The sequence below is a fragment of the Drosophila grimshawi genome, unplaced genomic scaffold (genome assembly GCF_018153295.1).
Source record: "Drosophila grimshawi isolate 15287-2541.00 unplaced genomic scaffold, ASM1815329v1 contig_1369, whole genome shotgun sequence".
Classification (NCBI taxonomy): Eukaryota; Metazoa; Arthropoda; class Insecta; order Diptera; family Drosophilidae; genus Drosophila; species Drosophila grimshawi.
In genome coordinates this window covers 6,461,619-6,488,732 of record NW_025062891.1, presented here as the reverse complement: position 1 = coordinate 6,488,732, position 27,114 = coordinate 6,461,619, and the positions used below count along the sequence as shown (strand labels likewise).

At 39.9% G+C, this 27,114-nt stretch overlaps 1 protein-coding gene across 2 annotated transcripts in view; it reads right to left on the bottom strand.

The window, feature by feature from the left end:
• The window catches only part of LOC6560233 (myosin heavy chain, non-muscle), a 28,437-nt gene extending 1,352 nt beyond the window's left edge, over window positions 1-27,085 (bottom strand). For both annotated transcript variants that reach the window (XM_032735049.2, XM_032735050.1), the window contains exons 1-9: window positions 26,825-27,085; window positions 20,444-20,659; window positions 13,944-14,100; window positions 9,688-9,809; window positions 6,770-6,793; window positions 5,149-5,241; window positions 2,335-5,074; window positions 1,406-2,241; window positions 34-1,329 (exon numbers count right to left, since the gene is read on the bottom strand). In XM_032735049.2, the coding sequence (XP_032590940.1) occupies window positions 34-1,329; window positions 1,406-2,241; window positions 2,335-5,074; window positions 5,149-5,241; window positions 6,770-6,793; window positions 9,688-9,809; window positions 13,944-14,100; window positions 20,444-20,659; window positions 26,825-26,956 (5,616 nt within the window). In that variant the 5' untranslated portion in view covers window positions 26,957-27,085. The remainder of the gene's footprint in view (window positions 1-33; window positions 1,330-1,405; window positions 2,242-2,334; window positions 5,075-5,148; window positions 5,242-6,769; window positions 6,794-9,687; window positions 9,810-13,943; window positions 14,101-20,443; window positions 20,660-26,824) is intronic.
• Between the last annotated feature and the right edge of the window lie 29 nt (window positions 27,086-27,114).

Sequence of the window (27,114 nt, the reverse complement as noted above, 5' to 3'; positions counted from 1 at the left end):
AATGAGAGATATTTAATGAGGGGGAAAACATACCTTATCCATTTGCTCCTTATGCTGATCGACGTGTCTTCGCTCGTCCTCGATGTTCATGGTGAGCTCCTTGATCTTTTTGTCCATTTTGCGATTGGCCTTCTGTTGCAGCAGCCGCTCCTTGCCCTCATTCTCCAGCTGCTCCTCCAGATTAGCGATCTTCGCCTCGAGCGTGGCGATCGTTGCCTTCACCTTGGTGCGTTGCGCCGTCTCAATCTCGGCCAGCTTCGCTTTCAGCTCCTTGTTCTGGCGTTCGAGCAGCGCCCGACCATTCTCGTTCTTTTGCGAATTGGACTTCTCGTTGGCCAGCTCCGTGGTCAGCTGTTCGATCTGCAATTGGGCCTTGCGGCTGCGATCGAGCAGCACCTCCGAATTGGACTGCTCCTCCTCGAGCTCCTCCTCGAGGGTGGCAATGCGCGCCTCCAAGCGACGCTTCTCATCGATCATTAGCGAACCCTTGTTGGCATTATTGTTTATCTCCTCGGCGAGTTCGTCGCGTTCCGTTTCGGCGGCGCGTCTGGCACGCTCTGAGCTGGCCAAATCCTCGCTGAGCTGTAATACTTCGGCCTCGAGTGCCTTCACCTTGCGCTCGGATTCCTTGCTCAGCGCCTGGAGCTCCTCCTTGGCGGCCTTTGCCTCCTCGGCATCGCGCAGCGCATCCTTGACTTGTGCTTGCAGCTTCTTAGCGTGCTTCAGCGCATCCTCTTTCACCTTGTTATGCATCTCCATTGTGGTCTCGATCTCCTTGAGATCACCCTCCAATTTCTTTTTGGCCGCCACAGCGGCCGTCCGCTGTTTACGCTCCTCATCCAGCTCGGCCTCTAAATCGCGCAGCTGCTTGACCAAACCGCGGCGCTTCTCCTCGGCACCCTCCTCCTTGGCGAGCAGGTCACGTTCGAATTGGGAGCGCAACGCTTGCATATTGACCTCTAGCCGCAATTTGGCATCCTCGGTCAGCTGCAGATCATCCTCGAGCTCCTCGTTTTGTGCTTTCAGCTCGGCCAGCTGCGATTCGAGGGCACGTTTCGCCTTCTCCAGCTCGTGCACGTTCTTGTCGGCGGTGCCCTGTGTGTTGGCCACATCGTCCAATTCGTTCTGCAGCTGCTTGCGTTTCGTTTCCAGATCCTCAATTTTGTCGTAGGCCTCGTCCAGTTCGCGGGACACGGACAGCACCTTCGTTTCCTTTTCGCGCGCCTCACGCTCCGCCGTGTCGCGCTCCTGGGCGATCTGTTCTGATATGGCTTTCTCTTCGGCTAATATCTTGTCGAAGTTCTTCTGCTTCTTCTCCAAATCGAGCACCTAGTAGATTAGTGGATGGGGAAACAAATGAATGAATCGATTGTTCGATTTTGTTGGATTCAGCGATTCGACTTACCTTGGTGCGTTGCGACTCCAATTCGATGGAGGCATCCTCGAGCTCCGATTGAATCTTCTTTTTGCTCTTGTCCAGGCGATCGTTTTGGGCCATCAGCTCGGTGACCTGGCGCTGCAGTGCTTCGATGTCCTTGTTGAGGCGCTTCTTGCCCTCCTCGAGCTCCTTGGCCAGATCGGCATCTTCCTGGGCCTTCTTCTTAATATCCTGCATTTGACCAGTGACCTCGGCCAATTTGCGCTCAAAATTGCGCTTGGCCTCCTCATCCTCCTCGAGCTGTTCCTGCAGCGCCTCCTTCTCCGATTCGATTTGACGCAGCTTCGAGCTGAGGCCGAGCTTCTGGCGGGTCTCCTCCTCAAGCAGCTGTTGCGCCTCCGTCAGCTGTGATTCCATATTGCTGGCGGATTTGACAGCAGCGGATGCCTTCAGTTCGGCCTCCTCCAGCTGATTGGTAATATTTTCGGCCTCCTGCTGCAGCTTTGTACACTTCTCCTGCAGTTCGGAACGCGCACGCTCGATCTCCGCTAGCTTCACCTGCAGCTCGGCTATTTGGGACTCGGCCTGTTTGCGCCGGCGATCGTTCTCCTGCCTCGAGCTATTCACGCTGCGCAATTCTGTTGCCAGATCGGCATTCTCCGCTTCCAGAGTACCCTTGGCCTTCTCCAGGACGGTCTTGGCCTTGCGCAGATTCTCCAGCTGATCGTTGATGCCGTTCAGCTCCTGGGCATGCTTGTGTCGCATTTCGGTGAGCACGCTCTCATGACTGACGCCCTCCTCCTCGAGCGACTTCTTCAGCATGGCCAGCTCCTGTTCGCGCTTCGAGCGCAACTCCTGTTGGGCTGTTGTTTAGGGAAAACAAGAAAAAAATATATAAAAACATATTTAAACATTCTCGAAACTTATAACCGGCATTGCTCGGGGTGTCCGCTTACCGGCTGTGGTGTCCAGGGAGTCGAGCAGCTCGTTTTTCAGCGCTTCCAGTTCCTCGCTGAGATCGCGACGCAACTTTTCGGCCTTGCTGCGCGCCACCTTCTCGGCCTCGAGATCCTCTTGGATTTCGGCCAGCTGGGACTCCAGTTCGCGCTGTGCCTTCTGTGCGGTGGCCTTTGTGGCGGACTCCTCATCGATGCGCATCAGTGTTTGGGTCAGTTCCTCCTCGCGTTTGGCCATCTGCGCCTGCATCTCCTCGACCTGGGTGCGTCGCTCGTTCAGCTGCTCCTTGAGATCGGCCACCTCGGTTTCGATCTTGCGCTTGGAGCGATCGGACTCCTGACGCTGCTGCTGATCCTTGTGCATGCGCTCCTCCAGCTCAGCAATGGTCGCCTCGTGCTTGGCTTTCAATTTGGACAGATGCTTGGCCTTCTCCTCCTCCTCGGCGAGCGTTTGGGACAGATCGTTGGCGCGCTCCTCGAGCAGTTTCTTCTCCTTGACCAGCTTCTGGTTTTGGTCGTCGGTGAGGGCCAGATCCTCCTCATACTTCTTGATCTTGGCATCTAGCTGCACCTTTTCGAGTTGTAATTTCTGGCGTGCTGCCTCCTCCTCTTCAAGCTGCTCCTCCAGATCCTGAATATTCAATTCCAGTTTCTTCTTCTCGCCGCCCAATGCCAGGACACGCTCCTCCTCCTCTTCAATGCGCGTTTCCAGTTCCTGCATCATGTCCTCAAGCTCCTGCTTGCGGGCCATGAGACGCGACCGGGATTCCTCGGCCTCGGCACACAGCTCAATCTCGGCCTGCAGCTGCTCGGCGAGCGTTGTCTTCTCGACCAGCGCCTGCTGATATTTACGCTCATATTCCTGTGTGTTCTTCGCCAGCGTGTCGAGCTTTTCGCGCACCTGCTTGAGCTCATCCTCCTTCTGCACGAGCTTCTCCTCCTGCTTGGTGACCTCGAGCAGTGGCTTCACCTTGGTATAGAGACGCCACCACTGCCAGTTGCGTAGCTTGAGATACGCGGCACAATTGCGCTGAATGATGCGGATGGCGTTGAGCTGCTGCAGACGCTTCTGATAGTTGCGGCGGGCGAGGAAGCCGCGACAGAATGCCTGGAAATTGACAATTAGATCGGAGATCTTGAAGTCGCGCTCCTCCTCGAGATGTGCCAGCACACCGGCGCGGAAGAAGATCTTCGATTGTCCGACACGATACAGATTCGAGTCCAATTCGAGGGCCTGGATCATTTTCTCGCACGCCTTCTTGCCATCCATGAATCCCTTGGGTATCACGTTCGGTGTGAGCAGTTCGTAGCGTTGCCTGAACTCCTGGAAGGGTATGCGATTGGGGAAGCCCTGGCGACAGATGCGTATACCCTCGAGGACACCGTTGCAACGCAACTGGTCCAGCACCAGGGGCGCGTCGATCTTGCCAGCCCGCTTCTCGTGATTCGGTATGATACAGCGCACAAAATTTGGGTTCGTGTTCCGCAACGTGTCCATCAGCTTGGCCAGCTGCTCTTTGTACAGATGCGACACGGTACGGAACATGCCCTTGCGCGTTCGCGCCCCAAACTGGGTATCGGTAAGCGCCTGCTGTGCCATGCCGACAATTTCCGCATCCTTCCAGATGTTCACAACGAACGGATCCTGCGATGCCTGCAACAGCGACACAATATTCTCATTCAACGGATCCATGTTCTTCATCAGCCACTTGGTCGCCGAATAGTCGACACGTCCAGCATAATGCACAATGGCAAAGTCGGCAATGCCGCGGAAGTCCGTCTTCATGAACTTTGGATGCATGGAGTGGGCCGAGACGAGTTTATCCACGAACGTCTTATCCGTTGCCTTGGGGAACCAGCACTCCTCGTCGAGCAGGGCCATTATGCCGCCGGGCTTGTCAATCAGATCGATGGTCGGCTGCAGATCGAGCCCGAAATCAATGAATTTCCATTCGATGCCCTCGCGCTGATACTCCTCCTGCTCCAGTATGAACATGGTGTGATTGAACAGCTGCTGCAGCTTCTCATTCGTATAGTTGATGCACAGCTGCTCGAATGAGTTCAGCTCGAAGATCTCGAAGCCAGCCATATCGAGTATGCCAATGAAGGAGGCGCCCTGTCGCTTGGTACGATCCAGCGAGCGATTGATGCGATTCACCAGCCATTTGAACATGCGCTCATAGCAGGCCTTGGCGATCGCTTCGACGGCGAACTCGACTTGCTCCTTGGTCTGGGCCTTGGTCACAAAATCGCGACCCACCTTGATGCGGGGCGTGAGGAAGGCGCGCGTCATATCCGTAATGCTCAGGCCAAGCAGATGGGCGATCTTCTGGGCAACGGTATTGTCGGGCAGTGTGGCCTGATCGTTGTTGCGCTCCTGACGGAATTTCATGCTGCCAAAGAGCAGAACGGCGCTAACAATGCGGAATATCGAATTGAAGTCCTCCGAGGTCATGCCCATGATGTTCATCGATTTGACTGTCGCCTGGAATTCGGCAAAATCATCGACACCGGGCACGGGTAGAGTGCCGTTCGAGAGGAATGGATACGATTTAATGTCATCGAGTATGAATTTCTCGCGCTGCTCTGGCGATGCACCAGCCAGCAGCTGATAGAATATATGGAATGTTCTCTCGTCCTTCGCTTGACGAATGGCACGCGACTTCTCCAGCAGATAGGTCTCGATATTGGCGCCCGATATAAACCCAGATGCATCAAAGTTAATCCTTATGAATTTACCCTGCAACATTTTCAATTCTCCAATTAATACTCATCATTCGCTTTGCTTCGATTTCGATTGTAGTTGCTACTTACGAAACGCGATGAGTTGTCGTTCTTGACCGTTTTGGCATTGCCAAAGGCTTCCAGTATGGGATTGGCCTGCAGCAGCTGTTGCTCCAGCTCACCCTGCGAATAATCATTGCATTAATACTCGTTGTCCGCAACTTTCACTTGATTTGAGTCTTCTTTTTGGTTAGCATAACACACAACACGACATACGTATATATTATATATAATACTAGATACTATTATCTACAAACACGCATACGATCGATCAAGATACAAAGAGTAAAACATAGCATTTGTTAAGAACACAGAGAGAAGCAGAGAGCAAGCATGAAAGGCTAAAAGACTTGAGCACAGATCCAACACACATAGAAATGGACGCGGGACATAATTTCCTAGGCAAGTGCAATGCGATCGCGCTGACGATCTTAGAGATAAAGATATCTGATCTTGTGAAGGACAAGAAAGCAGACAATATTAGATCATTTAAGATGAATTAAATATCTGAAATACTAAACGCATTCAAGATCTTCAAAGATCAATGATGCCTCGATAAAGAATTTGGGTATAGATTTTTTAGTTTTTGATATCATACTAGTTTCGATTCGCTGGATCGCATTACACTCGATTATTCGAAGGGGGTGTGTGACACAGTTTTACCTCCGTCTCTGGGATATCAACAATACAGTTACAATCTTTTTGAGCTACCCGGTCCGTGGGGTGCTTGTAGAGATCTTGAATCGTCCAATTACCATCACCGTTGAGTGTCTTACTGTGCACCTTATTACCAAACATTTGATTAACATTACATTTGACCTTAATGTATCTATTCGTGTTCACGGAAAAGTTCTGGAATTATGGGATAGTTTGATAGGATTTACAGGGGAAGAATGTGGATAGCAAAAATTAAATTGACTCTATAATACTGGATCATATATGAGGTATAAACCATATGTAGGAAACCAAGGTAAAATGTGAATTGAACTACTTATGATAATATGTATATCGTAAGAGTATTGGATATTGATATTTGATTTCTTGGTTATATGGAGCATACTTTACCGAAAATGTTTCTTGATGACTACTCTAAGAATGCGTAGCGATTGATAAATGGGTAGCATAAGGGAGGAGGAGTAGTAGTAAGTACAAAATGGCACAATTGCGATTAGAATTCAATTAGTGGACATGTTTAATGTTTTTTGTTTTTTTTTGGTTTTTTTTTTTGTGATGGGTCAACAACAGAAGTTATTAACAAACAAGAATGGAAAATGAAGAGCATGTTTGAGGATCGTATAAAGATGAACAAAATAAATGGAATAGAACAAGTATCCACGGCAAGCCGAAGATCAAATATCCTAGTAGATGTTGTGTAGCAATAGTTAATTAAACATTTCTCAAATTGTACATTTCTTTGTTTTAAAAATTCAAAGCTCAAATTCAAATTGTACTACACATATTTCTGCAAGGATATTCAAACGCAAATTGAAGGAATGTTTTGTTATATTTTTTTCGTAAGACAGAAACTTAAGCGATTCTTAAGAGAGAAATAATTTGAGAACAGATGAAACATAAGATAAAGAAATATTTGTTAATTTGTTTATAATTTTGATAATCATTTTTTGGTTGATAGACTTTTGCTTATACTTACAATGAGCACGGCAGGATTCGGCACCTGTTCGTATTGGATTTTGGGTTGATTTGTGGTTTGGTTGTTGGTTGTGGATATTTTTGGTTGGTTGTCGTGTGGATTGCGTGTGTGTGTATGTGTGTGTGTGTGTGTGGGGGTGTATGACAAAATTGTTTGTATATACAAATTAAATATATTTTTATACAAAATGTACAATTAATATAAGTAAAAAGAATAATGGAAAGCAACAACCAGTCAATTGTACAACAACAACAGCAGCAGCAAACAATTGTATAAATTGTGTGTGCGGATGTTTTTTTTTTTTTTTTGTGGAGGGTGTTGTGGGTGGTAAAGTTGTGTGTAAAGTTGGTGGTAGAAGGTTTTAACGTTTGCACATGAAAATAAATAAAATATAATTAATAAATAGAGAGAGTAGAAACAAAACCTCTTCTTTAGCTAAGTGAATACCTAGTAGGAAAAAAACAAACAAAATTAAATGCTAAATTGCATTAAAATACTCAAATCTTATATGCAAGCAAATCAAAAATACTTAAGTTAATATCGTTAAAAAAGAGATGGAAAATACCTAAAGCAAATGCAATGCTGTGTGTCGCCTCAATTATATAGTTCGATAAATCGTGTATCAGTCAAAGTAAAGCTATGTACATTTGTAATCTTTCTTCTTCTTTCTTTTCCATTTCCACTGCCTTTTGCTGCTTATCGGAGTCAGTCGGGTTTTGAGTCACTGACATGATACATGAACTAATTTCTAATCAAAATTGTATTGCTGCAGCACCTGCTGAGAAACTTGTATTGTTTTCATTTTTTCATTTTTTTGTGAACTACGTTTGATGATTCAATTTCCCATAAAAGCACGTACGATATCAGCGTCTATTTATGGCAAATATAATCATAATTAATGGCAGTAAACATAAAAAGAGCGTAACACACATTCAACAACAACAAATAAAAGCAGCAACAACTGTTTACACTTTAATTTAGAGCTGCCTTTTAAAGTTTGTTTGCAGCTTATCACGTTTTTTATATACTTTTTCATTTTTTTATTTTTGTGGTTAGGCCAAGCCAACTTCTCATATAAGGCTGTAAAACACAAAATGCGACAACAGCAACGACAACACTAACAAGAAGCTGCTCAAGAGCAGCGCCTTAAAGGATTTATTTGCTAGTAGCATTAAAGCCAATTATGGTAGCCAGTGCAAATTATGAAACAGCCTAACACAAATTGACACAGTTTTTGTCGAGCATCCCAAACTCGATAAACTTTACCAACTGGTTGGCCCTGACGTAATTTCAAATGATTTAATTTTCAATTGTCGTCGTCGGTGGGGGAGGGGTGGAGGAAGTCAACCCTTTTTTTCCTCTTATTTATTTTGCTGTTGCTGTTCATTGACAAGCGCAATTAAATTTCGTTTTGGCTGTTTATTTAATGGTTGTAAATGAATAGAAAATTTAGAAGCAACTCTTCCAGTGCAACGAATCTTGTATACACTATGTTTTGGGCTTAATTAAGAACCAAGTTTGTTAAACTTATTCATGATTTCGCTAAGTGTTGTGTGAAAGCAACTTGAAATTTCCCGAACCTGTTAATAGATTAGCAAGTTGACAATATGAATAATCATTAAGAAAACAATTTAATGTTCGATATTCTTAAACAGAGTGCAATAAAAACTAATTTATGGTTTGATTGGTAATTTTCTGAGTATCCCCATTCCTGGCAATAAATATTAAACCATTTTACATTTGAATACACCCAGATTTATATATTATTTATTTGATTTTAATTTTATATAGTTTAATTCGAAACTTTAATCAACAATTTGTATTTATTAAACCTTTTTAAAAATTGTGGACCTTTATTATCTTTATTATTCGGGTGCAACACACATTATCTTCCGGCGACTGTTAATGCCCCATTTTGTTGTAGGGCACTACAAATAAAGTAATTTGTCAGCAGCCATCAAATAACTTAGGGTATTTACACACACTCACACACACACACAAACATATATATATATGTAATCATATTTTGTGTGTGTGTGCCTGATTAATGAAGTGTGCGCGGCTTTTTCAGCTTGGTGTGAGGAGGTTTATTGAGCTTACTAGGGGGCTAGCTGTACAACAACAGCAACAGCAACAGCAACAGAAACAGAAACAACGCCAAGTGGCAACCATATGCGCAACGCTTTGCTACAAAGCTGCATATATGGATAATACTCGCCTCATGGGGGCATACGTGATTTAATGTCATTACATCAATGCTAAGTGCAACATTTGTTGTTTGTTGTGTGTGTGTGTGTGTTTGGTATTCAGATGCATTTGCGGATCATAACTCGTAACTGGAGACGGGCAACAGCTGCGAAAACGTTTTCATTGAACAAATAAAAAATAGTAAAATAGTAAAATTCCCTAGAATAATTGCTGGTTACCCGTCTAAACTACTCAACAGATGATTATTCATACAATCAACTGAGAACCGTTTAACTTTTATCTATGGTCTATCTATCTTTTTAGGTGTTTGTTTGTAACAATTTTGAAAAGAGTATTATCACTAGGGTTTTTGTTGGCTGCTTGCCAAGCTACACTCCATGGGCCAATAGGTTTTACAGGGTATGGCCAACACCCACAAAGTGTACATGTTGCGGGCGTATGAAAGCCGCAGCCAATTTGCCGACACATTCACATTGCATTGGTCCATAAATATTAGAATGTTTTTCAACTTTAGCTGACAGATTAATTGTCATTAGTAGCTGTAATAATAATAATAAAAATAAGCAGCTAAGCGTGTGTCATAATAATCGCAGACTAACTCCTTTCTGTGGCCAACCCACACAGCACAGCCAGCACAGCATTGCATTTGGCATTGTGAATGGATAGCTAAGTAGATAGATAGATAGATTGAGTATCTATGAGATACTTACCGCACCAGAGCCCTTGGGCTTAGAGGCAGCCACATAGGCCAGAAACTGTATGACCTTCTTGGTATTCTCCGTTTTGCCAGCACCCGATTCACCAGTACACAAAATGGATTGGTCTTCGCGATCTACAACGAGAAGAAGCAGAAGAAAATGAAATATTAACAATGCATTAACAACAATTGTCAAGATATGCAGAAATGGGTCATAAAATTATTAACACATCTCTTTGAACAACAAAAATTGATGACAATGTTTTTGTTTGATTTTGCCTCAGTTTCTTTTTCTTTACCCATTTTTTTTTTATTTTTATTTTTGTGATTTTTTTGTTTTAGCAAAGCTCAGCTTGAAATTGCTGTTGACCCAAATTCAAGTACGCGGGTAAAAAAATCAAGCAAAAGTGCACTGGGCGAACGCGTTAGACTGGCAGTTACCCTGTAACTAGATCTAGAGTATAGCACCATCTCCTCTTCCACTTCTAACAACAAAATGCCAAAATAAAGCGCCATGTTCATTATTAGATCATCATTAGATCATTATGCCTTTTTCAGAATACATTTCAATATGTAGATCTAAGATGGCAGTATATATGCCACTAAAAGTCTTAATATATATTTTTTTATTTATTTAATGTCGCGTAATTTTCGTTTTATTGTTTGTTTAAGCATATTTAAATTTAAATTTTAGAACAAATTATAAAATTGCTTTGGATTATTTTAATTACAAAAAATATGTGTTGAACTCAAATTAAGGTGACGAGGATTAGCATGGATTTATTGAGAAACCAAACACAAAATGCATAAGACTCGAGAAGTTAATGATGGAAAAAGACGCATTATGCAACCCCATTAGCTCATGATTACAGAGTATAAACGAAAAAGACAAAAAACAAGTCAAGTAAAACAAAGAGGCAAAAAATAAAGTAAAAGAAATAAATGAGGGACACACATTCAATTGAAAATCATTTAAAAATGCGCGCATCTCACAGATACACACGCAAGCACACACACACACATATATATATATATATATATATATATACATATACATATATTATAGGCGCCACTTAGCGATCTGTTGCTGACAATCCAAGCGGGCGAGCTGCTGATCTATCTGACGGTTTTTATAGACGTTTAACTATGGCACAACTGATTGCATTTAGCCCAGATACTCGATACACATAATCGATACACACATTCTCGATGCAAACTGTGTTTTTTTTTTAAACCGCATTAGCCAGCAGTATATCCATTGGCTTGGCACAGATTTAGTTTTGGTTTACAGCAATAACAAAAATAATTTATATATATATAAACAAAAAATAAATTGTAAAAAATAGATAACAAATTGGCACATAACGACCCCGTACTTATTACGGCCTGTCAGCATATGGCCATAGATGGACTCTCTATAGATCTCAGCTTGTGTTTTATTTATCATTTTTTTACGAGATTTTTGAGACGACGCCAAAACGGCGGCTTGTTGCATAAGTTATCCCAACCCCCTCGATCCCCTCATCATACTACTCTTGCGACAGCCAAATGATCTTTTTGAAGCGATTGTTGAGCCAACGATAAAACCAATGAATAGAGCCATACAAATAATAATAGCAACAACAAACAACAAACAAGAAACAAGAAACAACAACTGCGTCTGCAGTGTAGCTTTAATATTGGCGCCACATTTGAGCCAGCCAAAGCACTTTTAATGGGTTTCTTTTTTATTCTTCTTATTATGTATTATGGCACTCGTTTACTTCTTTTTTATTTTTTGTATCTCGATTAACAGCAAATGTTGCTGGAATTTGGAGCAAACGCTGTTGGAGCGTAGCGAATTGGAAGCCAAAGCCACGTCGAGATCTCATCAAAAATCAAATTATATTATATTATAGATCGGTGAAAATAATTTGATGTCTTCTGATGTGCCTATAAATGTCGTTTGTGTTAATTTAAAAAAACTATATATTCCAGAGATGATATCTGCATCAAGTAATGAAAGAATTAATTATAGAGAGCCTCGTGGTCTTGCTAATAATATGGATAAACAAATTAATGAAGAAACTATATTTGACTTTAACTCATTTAATGAAAGAAAACAAGCAAATGGATTTAAAGGTTGGGTCTCGTTTCAAATAGTATTGTAAATAAGGTTATTTATGTATATTTAGTTATAGTAATCTTTAATAAAATATTTTATTAATATTATTGATATTATGTTTACTTTCGATTACTTTAAAATAATATAGTAAATAAAATTATTTATTTATATATATGAACAAACCAGTTATAGTTATCTTGGTCGCAGAGTTCTCATTGCTCTAGCCTCTAGCTGAGCCAGTCTGTCTGCTTATCGCCTCATAATTCATTATCAGACAATCCCTTCTTGTCCGTCTGTTTGTCTCGAAAGGAGGCCTGCCAGTAAATCGCGCTCGCTTGTCGAAAAGTTTGATTGGCATGGCCACAATGGCTCAGGAACCCAGAGGCAAACTGGCTTCTTAGCTGGCTGCCCGGGCAGATCATTGCTCTACTGGTCTTTTCTCGTTTGTTTCGAATAGCTATAATCTAATATAGGTTAAGGGAGGTTTCACTATGATAGCAAGGGAATAGCATTGCTAACTAACTGACACACCTTGATGCATCTGTCATTAAAAAAAAAAAACTGACCCCAACACACATTTTTGCAGTTTCAGTTTCAACCAACGCCTTGAGGGCGTGTCTGTTGTATCATAAACAATAAACTTATGACATTGGGCGCATTATGGACAGCTCCAACAACTGGCATTCCGTATAAGCAAAAATAAAAGCAGAAAAAAATAACGAAAATTAAAATTAAAATTGCAGTTGGCAGCAGAAAAAGCATTAAGCTGACCACTCAGTGGATGGCGAAGTGGTGCGTGCTTGGGGCCAATGGAGCTGGCAATGGAGATGGTGTTGTTTGTTTCTGCTCTTTTTTTTTTTGGATGGGATGGGATGGAATGGACTGGGATGGGCTGGGCTTGGCGCTTGCCGCTTGGGCTTGGATTTGTGCACGAAAGAGGAGTGTGGAGGAGCGTGAAATAAATCAAAGCGGGCTAAAGCCGCACCCAAACCAAAAATGTATATATTTCGGAGCTAAAGTCAAAGTCCAAGTCGTGTTCACGTTTACCACAACCACCAACCACCCCCCATTCCCCACTCTGCATTAAAGAAAATGTGCATAAGCAGAAATTGATTAAGCGGCAAATATGGTGACGAAGTATTTAAAAGTTGGTTTTTTTTTTTTGCTTAACGTGTAAAAAAATTGCCAGACGATGTTTTGAATTCTAGGCCCAAATATGGTAAAGACACGTATACGGAATATTTAGAAACGGCGGGGTTGTTTCAGGGGGGAGTCATAGGCAGCGTTGTGAGAGCGAGCGAGAGAGTTGTGCATATGTTGGCGATCTTTGTGATGAGTCATCATCAGCTACACAAAAAACAATCCAGTCAACGTTAAGTTTGAACAAGACAGAACGGTTATCTTGGGTAACACCGAAGTCTAAACACTCTTACAATTGGCACATATCTAAATTTTAAATTACGATCCCAAATGAGAGAAGCGCATATTGCGTAGTTTAATTGTAATATCTATGTACACATATGGGAGCTATTTGATATAGTAGCATTATCGACACGACTAGTAAGGCTGATCAAGGATATATATATATACCGCATGCAATTGGAGACGTATCCTTCAATGCGTTACGGGCTGCACGACAAACTTGTAATACCCTCAACAAGTCAAACAGCCAGAAAGGAAACCAGTTTTGAGTTTCTGTTGCTGTTTTAAATTAGAAATAGTTATGCAAAACTCAATTTTAAATGATTCACTGATCGAACTGTTATTTCTGTGCCACAGCCAGCTGCGGCTCAGTTGACGTCAGTCTAGCCCCAAAAGCCATCAAGCCCAACAATATATCTCCTGGATGTCTGAAGTCATGTAATTCGTGGAAATTTATACGCTCTCAGTTCACTGATATCTTATCAAGGTATTTGAGGTGCGTTGTTTTGTTTGCATTTACTTTTCCTCATTTTTTGTTTTTCTTTTTGCTACTTATTTGCTCTGCACTGGAATTCTTTTCGATAAGGTAGAAAAAAAACCGATGATAAAAGAAATTGGCAAACAAAAAACCGGGAAAAAAAAGTTGATGAAGCGCAACAGGTTTTGCAGTTATGCATATACTATATATAGCATATGATACACACATATATAAATATATAAACAATTTTATCTGTATTACTTACCACCCAACATGTTTCGATAGGCACTATCCGTTATCGCAAACACATGCGGAGGCACTTCGTGTCGCTTTATTCCCTTGTACCGCTCCATTATCTTTTCGGTATAGATTGGCAATTTCTTATAGGGATTGACCACAACGCAGAAAAGACCGGAATATGTCTGTAAATGGTCAAAGAATGTGTAGATTAGTATTAAGATGCATTCCTTCAAATTATACACTTAGAAAAACAATTGTTTTGGAATTTTAAAAATCGTCATAAAAATAAGAAAAAATTTGCTTTTTATTAGAAATAATTTCTCTATAGACGAAACTCGATTTCTCAATTCTTTCGATTATTTCCAACTAAAGTTGGAACATATTTCTAAAAAGTAAAAATTAAAACCATTACTTATAACATAAAAAGGCGGAGTAGTTGAGTTGGAAGTCGAACTCGAAGGAAGTCAGGTAGATACTTGATAATTTAAGCATAAAATTATATAAATTTACAAACTATTTATAAACATATTTCTGAGTTACACTGAAATCAGTTTATAGTCATTGGAGATCAAGTGCCTAATGGAATGAGAAATTCATTAAGAAATAAAAGCTAAACATGAATACGCATTCATTAATCAATTGCATTAATATTACTCAAAGCTGCATTGGGTGTATTTCAATGTAAGTTTTTAGAATTAAGACTAAAAGGCAGCTTCGGCTTGTATTCAGTTAAAATATGCATGCAACAAATTAGGCAGCAAAACAGCTCGTTGGATGCTCAGTGGCCTAGTTAATGTTGCCCAAACATCAACACACACACACACACACAACCACAATAACAACACTCGCACACACGCAGAAACCAAGTCTGTTAAAAGTTGGATAGTCGCAGTGCCATAAAAAGCAAAAACGCATGTATGTATCTATGTATCTGTATCTGTATCTGTATCTGTATCTGCAAGTCAGTGGCAAAAAGCCCACATGGATATAGGAATATATATACATATAGTATATGGTATATATATATATCTATACATATATATGATTTACATAAGTGGCCTGCGTGGGCACTAAGTATGCGGCTCTTGAATGTTTGTGGCATTTTCAGTTATTAAATAAACATTAAACGCGCATTTCGCAGATACAACAATCAACGAATAATGGTCAAAAACATTCAAATATTCAAAGCACAAATTCAAATGCTGCCCACACACTCAAAATGCTTTAAAAGAGAAATTGAAAGTTATAAACGATAAGTTTTGAGTTCAGTTTTTGGGGTGCAAAACACACACAAAAAAACCCAGACCTAAATTTTGATGAAATTTTGAAAGCATCAACGCTGTAATTTTTTAGAGTTATGAATCACACTTGTGAGTTAAAGTGCGGGCGGAGGGGGCAGCGGCTAGCTGGCGACTTTGGCTTTTTGAAACTCCATGCATATGGCAAGAAAATCACGTTTTGACAATCAACTAAAAACAACCAACAACCAACAACAACAACAAAAACAACAGCCTTGTCAGACAACCAAAAATGGCATCTGAACATTTTGTGGCTCTTTTTGGCAATCGTTTTAGAAGTGGCGGCCATGACGAGACCTCTCCTCTCTCACTCTCTCTCTCTCTCTACGTACATATCTTTCCCTCGATGTCTCTCCTTCTCTTTCTCACTCTACCACTGTCTCATACCCTCTCGCATTTTATTTGTTGAATCATTTGCCGTCTGCCTGCAACTGATTTATGCTCAAGCAAACATTGAGTCATTGTCCTGACTACCTAAAAAAAAACGACAACAAACAAATACCGGGCAAATGATGATCTTTATTCCCCTGCCAGTTACCTGCTTCTTCCGGCCGGCATTTTGCTTATGGCCAAATATGGTCAAGAGATCGTCGTTTCAAGTGCGAACAACGTGGCGACAACAAATTTTGCGCATAATAATAAGTCAATATTAAGTGGCATGCTTAATGAAACTTATGCAAATATTATAGCAACAAAGTCAACACAATGCAATTAAATACCACTTCAGCCGTAAGGGGACTTTCCGACCAATAGATATCACGTTAAATACAAAATTATGCTGACTGACTTGTAATGAATAAAGATTGTATTTGCTTAGAGCTCAACTGAAAAAGTCTGTAAATAGAAATTCAACTTGGGTGACAGAAATTTGTGGAATATAAAGAACGAATTTAAATTCTTTATCAACCAAATATCTGCCACCCAACTTGAATTTCCATATAGAGACTTTTAAAGCAAAATGCCAAGGAAATACAGTTGAAATCTCATCTGAATTTTGCAGTTAGAAATCTAATAAAATATGGCATAATATTATAAAATGCATTCCCTTAGTGACTACATATTGTATTTGTTGCAAGTACAACTGAAAAAGTCTCTAAATTTGAAATTTAAATTAAGTGAAAGAAACACGTTCAATTCTTTATAGGCAGAAATTATGTTAAATAAAAGTTGGGTGACAGAAATTTGGCTAATAAAGAATTGAACGTCTTTCTATATTAGCCAAATTTATGTACAAGAAAGAACGTTTTTATATTTATGTAGAGAATTCTCCAAAAAGGCCAAGGAAATACAATTAAAATCTGCGTAGTCAGCATACCCCTTAAGTGGAGACAATTTGCTCACAGGGTATTTACACACATGTCAACGTTTATGAACGCCTTTCAGCGCTGCCCCCTCGCTCAGCTCAGTGAACGTGTCACGCTTTTCAATTAAGCTGCGCTCAGATTTGAGCTCAAGAGTTTCAGCAAAGTGATTTTGATCAGCAAGCACGAGCAAGAGCGAGACAGAGCGATAGGTGTCAAAATGCGAAAATTGGTTGTAAGTAAATCAGAATGAACATTGGCTAAAACAGCAGCAAAAACAACAGCAACAGCTACAGCAATTTCAACGGCAACTGCTGCAGCATGTTGCAAGCAATTACACATTTGCAAAATATGCAAAAGGCGCACAATGCAAAATGCAAAATGCAAAATGCAAAAAGTCGGCGCTTTTCATGTTAATTAAGTGCACAGAAGACAGACAGAGAGAGAGACAGACAGACAGATAGTCTAAGCAGCAAACAAAGCAAACAAACAAAGCGCTCGAGCTGCCAATAATTGTCAAGCTAATGTCTAATGACCGACCAATAAACAAATATACAAAATTTACAAAAATATACTATTTTTGCAGGTTTCATATAATTTATGTGCCGCAACGTGGCCACAAAAGTCGCATGCATCATAAATAAATAAATATATAGAAAAGATATAGCCATAGATATGTGTAATTGCAGCCAAGAAGAAATTTGTGGCATATTTGCATTCGCTCGTGGCCAAATGTAAATCTAGCAAAACAAATTAAGTGTCATCAGCGACAGAAGGTGTAAGAGAGGGTAGAGAGGATGGGGGTGAGGGCAAAAGGCGCCGCAGTCAATTGTTGGCTTATTAACATGGCTTAAATGATTGTGGCAACAACTATCAGCGCTCCGTATGCAATTTCAATTAGTGCCCAACTCAAAGTTAGTTTAAGGCGACGGGCGCTATTGCCAAGAGTTGCCGGGGAGCGGGTGTAGTTAGGGGGTTGGTTGGCTAGGTCAGAGACACGGCAAGTGTATTTATATTTAGCTGCCACAACGCATTTGACGACAGCTAAGCAAACATGAAATGTTTAATTTACCCTGTTTCGTTTCATTATTATATTTGTTGTAACAAAATAGAAAAATGCAGCTGAGCAAATTGCATTAAATTGGCAACAAAAATATATGTATAAAGAGATCAACCAAACGATCGGATCGATGAATGCGTCGCAGCCAATTGGAATTTGCACGCAGCCGTGTCCAATTGGACAGCAACGGAGAATGGAACGGAATGGAAAGGTAGCCGGGGCGTGAGGAGAGGGGAGCGGAGGGCGGGTAGGAGAGGCCCGAAAGCATTTGACGCCCATTCGCTTGGACATTCATGTCAAACAAATTGCCAGTCGCCATATTTGTTGCTTGGTGTTGACATTTCAAATTTGCATACAAACTAAATGCATACAACACACAGCGTCCGTCATGTAAATGTTTTTGATATTTACGCAGTTTTGCGACGTGTATTAATTATCAGCAGGCAGGCAGCAGCTGTCACACAAATTAATTTAATTGAGATTTAAGAAATCAAATTAAATGTCAGCATATTAAAAGTATAATTATGTAGTTAAGTGCAGCGCAGCCAACGCTGAAAATCTCTCCTCTCCTCTCTCTCTCTCTCTCTCTCTCTCTTTCCCATCCAACAAGTAGAAAACAAGCGTGTCAGCAACATTTTCTGCAAACGACACAGTCTCTATTTAAAATGGAACAGGTCAAAGAGAGAGAGAGAGAGAGAGAGAAAGAGAGAGCGCTGGGAACAGTGCGTGCTGTGCTCTCTTGTATAAATGTAAAGCGGACAGCGCAGCAGCAGCAGCAACAATCTAAAACGCCTGCGTCGGCGTCATGTGCGCTGAAGCGTGGCAGCACGTCAGCGTCAGTGCCAGCAGCAGCAACAACAACAACAGCAGTAGCAATGTGTATAAACAAATTCAAAGCACTGCGCGCCCACATCAAAAAAACCAATGTTGGCCGCATTTGAAAAGGCCGAAAACCGTTTGCGCATTTAATTAACTTAACAGCAGCAGCAACAACAACAATAACAAAGCCAACACAGACAATGTAATGTTAATCAGCAAGCACATAAAATATTTATGTAAAAAGCGGCGCATAATTTGTTAGCAGCAAGAGGAAGCCGCATTCGTTAAAACAAGAGAGAGAAAGAAACAACACACACACCTACAATTGTGAGTATGGCTTAAGAGCTTAGCAACATCTTCACACGCACACAGCATGTTGCTGTGGTGGCTGGAGTGAAACTCATTTTGCAGCAGTTGTTGTTCATTATTTTATTGGGTTAATGAGGGGCATGCAACAGGCAGCATCAGCTTAATAAATTCCCAATTTGTTGCTCATTTAGTTTTCGGTTATTTATGTGCCAGAATCAATTTCTATTAATTGAAATTGCAATCGAAAGCGGCTGTTTATTGATTTATATTTAAGCCGAATTTATAGGCTGTATGCGTAATAAATAAATATTAACTTCATTTACCAAATTCGATAAAGTGTGTACATATTTACATTTGTCGTCGCTGTTGTTGCCTTTTCAAATTGCTCAACGTTTTTGGCATAACAATTAGCGGCGGATGTTTTGTGTTCGGCTATGAAAAATAAAAAAGCCATCGCACTCATGTCAAAATCTGCAGCTGCTTCTTCTTCTTCTGCCTATTCTCCTGTTTCTTCTTGTAATTTGTTTTTAGACATTGACAAATGCATTGGAAACGAAGCAACGGCGAATGGCAATTAATGAACTGATATTTGTATGTGCACAAATGCATGCACGCCTCGCTCGCTCGCTCTCTCTCTCTCTCTCTCACTCTCTCTCTCTTTCAATCTGTGTGTGTGTGTGTGTGTGAGTGTTCAAATATTTGCCGCGCTTCAAAACAAATATGAAAAGAATCGAGTCGACTCCAACTCCATGTCAGTTGCAATGGGGTTCGGCTTACAGCATTTCCACAAAACTTTGAATCACCCGAATAAACTAAGCAGAGGGCAGTTCCACACATTCGGTGAATGTAAAATGATATATAAAATATATGTGTATATATATTCAGATGCGGTAAAAATAATAGTAGTGCACACATGTTTTGGAAAATTAAAAAGAAAAATTTTAATTAATATACAAGCAATCCATACTGAAGATACGTAAGTAATTGGCATAGCTATAAAAAAAATAACAAAAAAATTCAACTCGATTAATTGATTACTTTCGTATTTATTTTCATAAAATAAATATTTCAATTTATCATTATAATAGTAGTGAAATAATAGTGGAGTTTTCTCACTATATTATATATATATATTATTTATATATTTATATATAATATATATATTATATTTTACTACGTTTATTATTCGGAAAATAAAAGTATTTTAAAACATTCCAAGATGAGAAACCAAACATTTTTTTTTGGCAGATTTCATATTAAAGATTTTGAAAACGTGTCGATTTGATCACCATAAAATGAGTCATTAAATTATTAAATGCTTTGAGGAATGACACTTTTATTATTTAGACCTCAGCTATGTATATATACATATGTATTCCCCGCACATATAATTTGCATATTTTAGACTTCCAAAATAAGTATTGTAAAATGTTTATCCAAAGCAATTTGCATACATGTATGTATGTTCAACTGCCAACAAGTGTTTGAGCAGCACTCGCATTGTGAACAAAAAAAAAAACAAAAAACAAGAAGAAAAAAAAGTATTGTAAAATGTTTATCTAAAGCTCACGTCATCAGCGTCACATTGCCAGCAGCTGCTGTGGCAACTTTCAAGTCATCCCTCCCTCCCCTCCCTCTCTAATGGCATCTATTTACTTAGTATGTATGTTTGTATAAATATTTTTATATATATATATATATATATGTATGTGTGTACATGTGTGTATGAAGTACTTACATAGATCAAGCCAGAGTAATATCTGTCTTTGATGTTGTGCAAAACGGACGCCTCATTGAGGCACGTCAGCTCGGCCATGTCCTCGACTTTGTCGAACTTTGGCGGATTCATCTTCTGTATGTCGTCTCGTTGGATCATCACACGCTTGCCAGTTTCGGCCAATTCCACCTCCACCTCGTCGCCATGTTCGCGCTTAATACTGGCGGCAACGAAGCCCTGCAAAAGAAATCAACAAAAAAAGAGACAAAAAACAAATCAGAAATCGAATCAAATTCATTGCGAGTTAGTCACCACTTTTAGTGTGAGTGGTGTATTTATTTGTTTGTTTATGTATGAATGTGTATGTGTGTGTGTTTGTGTGAGTCACACGTGAGTGGCAATTAGCAGGTAACACCGTTATTTATTATATATACATCAACATTTATGTATCGAAAATGTATTCCAGGAAATGCCCAAACCGCCTGGCTTAATTATGCAAATGCAGCAGAAAAAGAAAACAAACAAATGAAAAAAAGAAACAGCAATTACAGTTATAAGTTGCTCCTGCTGTGTGTAATAAAAACAATGCAAACGCCTTGTTACGCGACCGTCGCAGATTCTTCTTCCCAATTCGTATGTCTCATTGAGTGAGAGCTTGTCTGCATGTATGTGTGTGTGTGTGTGCTTGTGAGTGCATCTCTTGACGCAGCGCAGCATGAGTCAAGCGCCAACAAGAACAACAACAATAGTAACAAAAAAAAAAAACGGAAATGCAGACGATAAAAGTGACGCCCGTTCAAGTGCCATTGCAGACGCAGCAGCGACAACAGAACACAACAGCCACAAAACAGCCAACGGGAAGGCAGCGACAGTAGCAATAGCAGCGCCACAAGATAGACACGAATAAAGCAGCATTCACAGCCCATGCTCTGTCTGTCTGTCTGCCCTCCCTGTCCCTCTCCAATGTAGTAGCTCTGTTGTCTGTCTGTTGGCAAGTTCAAGGCTCTCTCTCTCTCTCTCTGTCTCCCTAGCTATTGTGAAGTGCACACATAATTTACAAAAAGAGTGCCGTTATCTTGTCCCAATTTATAATTTTTCTTTTTATTCTTTTTGAACTACGCATTTTAATTACCGCCAACTTGCTGAATTATCTTTCGCGTTGCATTATATGTAAAACAAAAATTAAAATATGCCAAAACCTGCTGTGAGCTCGATATTCTCAAAGATGTTCAAATATATTTAATTGATCAAAATAATATTTAAATTCAACTAAACTAAATCTAATATTAATTTCCCTGTTTTTCGAAATTAAAATATTTCAGGAATTCGTATAGAAATTATATAAATATTTTTGGTAGCTTTTGCGGATGACTGTTGAATACTTATTTTTATTGCTCAAGTTAATGATACAGAAGAAACCCCTCTCCAACGAAGCAACTACGGATGCTGATTCACTAAAATCACAGACTGTAACTCGCATTATGTGGAACCACAAATTGCATGCAGCACTTGCGATATTATTAAGTGGAAATTAATGTTGCACAAAATGAAGGCATTATGTTCAAAATATTTCGAAGCAAACAACAATAAAAAATAAGTTTTATATTGAAAAATCCAATTAGAATCCAACGAGAATCCAACAAGAACAACAACAGTAGCCGAAATGAATCATCTATGGGAAGAGGAGGAGCAGAGAAAAACAAACAATTTCCACTTCGTGGCCATTTCGGAATAACATAATTTACGATTCCTAATTCCCATCAGGCAGGCAGGCAGGAAGGCAGGGCAGCAGTCGCAGAGACTCTCATTAAAGGGTGAACAAATAGAACAAACACAGAAGTGCAACGAAATGCATTAACAACAACAACAACAAATGCAACAACAACGAGCAAGCAAGCTGAAAAACAGAGGCAGGTCTCTCAGATCGGTGTGGCGGCCATTAAGTATTAAACACGAGCACGCCCCAACAACAATGATCAACAATCAACAATTCCACATTTCCATTCTCGTCTCTTGTTTATCTCATGTGTCTGTGTGTGTGAGAGAGAGTGTGTGTGTGACTGTCTGTCTGTGTCTGTATCTGTTATCTTTGCGCTTTTCCGGCACAAACAAAAGATAAACAGAAATCGAAAATATTCCGCACGCAAGTTTTTCTTGGAATTGTTCATAGAAAACGAGAAAGGCAATAAAATGCATACATGTATATCAAAATGCTAAGCAGCTCAATCAGGTGAATTATGTAATAAAAAGCTATTTATTCACCACATATATATAAATAAACAATACTTGAAACTTTGACAACAACTTATTGTTGAAATATACTCAAACAATAAATGAGCAAGGAATGCCACCAATGAGATCATCAATCAGCTGTACCCCCACTCCCCAATCCTCCCCTTCTCCACCACTTTCCCAGCGACCAGTCTTCATTACTTTGCCATAGCAATAGTTTATAGATTATTATCTACACATACAACATTCCAGACAATCAGCGAATCAAACCGAAGTAAAACCAAAAACAAATCTAAATAGAAGAAGAGATTTTGTGTGGGGGAGTTTTATTAGTTAAAAGATAATAAAGTAAAATAAAATAAATAGACATACATGTATATACCATAAATTTAATTTAATGAGAAACATGAACTGAACATCTTGCTGATGCATAATTATATAATTATATAACTTTTTAAACATTTCAAGTGGAAATTTATGCATTTTGGCCAAGCACTGTTAATCCAACAGTAATCTCAAGAAATAAATAAAAAGAATAGCAAAGAAAAGCAGTTATCTTTGTGTTGATGACGACTTAACACACCCTGTAAATATGTCCAACTAAATTCTCTTCTTCTTTTGCCATAGAATCTATGCTGATTAAAAACATACATATGTAGCAAATGGTATGGGGGAGGTGGGGTGCTGATGGCTGATTCAAATCTGTGTTTCTTAAGGCATTACAAATGTCATGGCAAATATTACAAGACATTGTCTCCCTCTCCCTCTCTCTTTGTGTGTTTGGGCATAGAAGAAAAGGGTTCTCATGCAGCATTCCTAAACAATTCAATATATGTAAGTAGTTTATATGTCTGTCTTACTCGCACACATGATGCTTTAGCGTGTTGCGGCTGGCTGATCGCTTGTTACGAAAATCAATCGTGGGCTCAAGTTCTCGTCTCTCTCTCTTGTTCAGTTCAAGCTGACCGACCGGCCATAGTAATTTGTATTTGTATTGGTGTTTCTGTTTCTTTTGGTTTAATCGATCAACGCATATGCATGGAATATACATAAATACACACACACACACATACATATAGAGATATACGTATTTATGTATGTAATTGAGAGAGATATGAGAGTCGGCAGGTTCGTTGACCGTAAACCGGACGAGAGCCGAATCTTGAATGCTTCGGCTACGTTTGTCATTAGCGGTAAAGAAGAGACATTTGTATCACACACACAAACAGAGAGCAGAACCCGCAAAGTTCCACAGAGCCGCGTCTGCGGTATTTACTGCGGTCGTTACATTTTTTTTTTTCAAATACGTGAACGGTGGTTACACAGCTATAAATGTGTATGTGTGTGGGTGTGTGGGTGTATGTGTTTTGTTGTTCTTTATTTTTATGTGTAGCGTATTGAATGACGCTCTCGCTCTCGCTCACACACACGCACTCTCTCTCTGTCTTCATCTGTCTACTACTTTCCTTATGAGCAATTGCCGTATGTAATATAATTTTAATCCTTCAATTATTTGTAGGGCAACTAGAAACCGACTTGAATTATCATTGAAGCTAAACTTTAACTTTAGGTACTTATGCACACGCACAATGTTGCCCATTGTTCAATTATTTACATATTTAGATACACAAATATATAAAGATATTTAGCTGGCTTTTTTCTCCATTTTTTTTTTTTACATTGCGCAAAGTTTGAACAGTTGTTGGTTTTGTTTTTCTTTTTATTTATTTTTTTTAACGAGTGCACAAAATGTGTTGACACAATTCCGAAATACCCTTTTGCCAAGAAATAAAGTGTAACTGTAGCCGAAGCAAAAGCAGCTGTGTATATGTAAATACATGTGTGTGTGTGTGAATGTGTGTCTTTATCTGCATCTGTGTGTTGGACATTCCAGCGGCGCAACAGTTTGTGCCATATGCAAATTTCTTTCTTTACATTATCTGCCCGTCTGTCTGTCTGTTCGCCTGTCTGTCTGTCTGTTTGCCTGCCTGACAACTCATGACAATCGTCAGTCGCAAAAGTCGTGCCGTTTTTTCTTTCTGTTTTTTCTTTTTCTGTTATTTTTTTCAGTTTGCTTAATTTCTTTCTGCTTTGCTGTTGTTGTTTCTTTTATTGTTGTTGCGTTTATTATCTTAGTGTGCGCTTGAAATTCCTTTTGGCCCAAAAGCAGCAGCAAATGCCTTCTTTTTTTTTGAAGTAAAACGCGTAATTACTCAAAAATGCGACAAGTTGTTGTTTCTATTACGATTGTTTATAGCCTCCATCAAATTGCTAACTGACTATGCCAAAGCAAACGTGTGGAAAACAGAATACTGTTTGAGGAAGTTGACAAAAGGTGATTCTAAAAATTCGTTAAGTATGTGGCTTATAAATTAAGCGTTTGCTTGGAAATAAGTAATTAATTAGGTCATAATAATATTGTCAGCAAACTGAATGGAAATACTACAGAAATGTAAGTCCACTTAATGAAGGGCATCTGGCAGTTGAGCATACCTACCAAGCAAGCCTTTGGAACTTAGACTTGTTTATTATTGTCAAGTCATACAGTTAAATTCCGTAAGTTGCGCCCAGATTACAGATTTATCTCTCTCGATCACTCTCTCTCTCTCTCTCTCGGAAATTGTATACATCTATATCTAAATAGAATTTTCTGTGTTTTGGATAATAAAAAAAAGAGTGCAGGTTGAATGACATTTGAATTCCGAATACGTTTCTATGAATGGGTTTTATTTTAGTTTGTTAGTTTTTTGCATAACAATGCAAATGGCGACAAAAAGAAAACCGTTGCCTGATATCGTTATCGTCATTGATATCGTTATCGCTCACACACACATTAAATGCAGATTAAAACTTGTTATTCTTTTTCTTTTCTGCTGCTTTGGTTGTTATCACGAATTTCTTTGTCCTCTTTCCTCTCTCTTTACCCCACACCTTCTTCTTGTGTTTGTATCTCTCTCCCGCTTCCAATCGCTTTGATGACTCACTCTCTGCATGCAAATTGGAAATACCAATTGACAAATTCGAAACTGAAAAAGTCAACAGGCCAACATTGTATTATTTAATATATATTGGCCATATATAAGTGTGATTCAAATGGAAATTAACAACGGATGTTTATTTAGTTTTATCGCAAAATTCAAAGAAGTTGCCCAGTTTAAGTTGCATGATTCATGCGCGATGAGTGTGCATACAAAAAAAAAAAACCGTGCGATAACTGCACACGCAACGGAGCGAGAAGGAAATATCATTATGCAGTCCGTGGAATTCCAGCTCCAATTCATCATCAAAATGTCTCTCTTCCTCCTTGTCCTTATCTATAGATTTAAGCGGCTTAAAATATTTTCAAAACTGATAGCAGCAAATCGAACTTGAAATACTCTGGAAATGATCCACAACCCTACCAATATAATATAAGAGTTTATGTGGAGTTGCGAATTTAACACAGAGATCCAGAATTCCAATCCATCAGCTGCTGTCTGTAGTTATCCATCAAGAGGCTTAAAATACTTCCAAAACAATTGAAAATAAAGTGAACTGTAAATATCCTTAAAATGTTATACATTCATTCAGTATAAGAGTTGACAACCCTTTTAATATAAGAGTTACTGCGTCTTCAATATATCTCTTTTATATATAACGTACGTTTTATAGCAATGACAAGAGCCATGACAAAGTTTACAATATCCACAACGCAAGTGTATTTATAAAAATTACAAGACAACAACAACAATAAAAACTGGTCAAACTCGCGCCCAGCAACAGCAGCAAGAACAAGAAGAACGTAACACGTAAAACGTAACACGGCTACAGCCAACGCCTGCGCAGCGCGGCGCAACGCGACGCAAGGCAAGGCAAGGCAACGAGGCGCTCTACAGGTTTTTCAGGTCGTTTGGCGACGACTTCTGCGCGGCCGGGTGAAAGCCATAGCCCAGCAGAGCAGAGTGCAAGGAGCATGACAGCGCCCAAAAAAAAAAAAAAAAAAACAGAAATAGAGAAACAGAGTACGAAAGCGAGATACGTAAACAAATGAGACAGATGGAATGTGGAATGTGTTCCTCACTGGAAGCAGTGTTGGAAGCAGTGTTGGTGAACACACACACTCACGCAATTAAAGGAATTCCTTAATGAAAATGTAAATATGGAAAATTATTATTTTTGCTCGATGCTCACCTGATTCTCGTGGGGCACCCAAACGAGACGTTTCTGTGTCCATTCAGCCTGTGTGGCCGGATCGTTGAATTGATTGCGCTCCACCGAGAGATATTTCAACTCGGGATCGTTGCGATCGACTTCTTCTGACATTTTGTTGTCTTTTTATTTATTTTCTTTCACTGCGTTTTGGATTATTTTCTTTAATTATTCGTCGTTATTCTTCGTGGCTATAGAGGTTTTTTTTTTCGTGGTTTGCTTTTATTATGTTTTTGCAGATGTAGATTTTTAAATATTATTCTGTTGAGTCG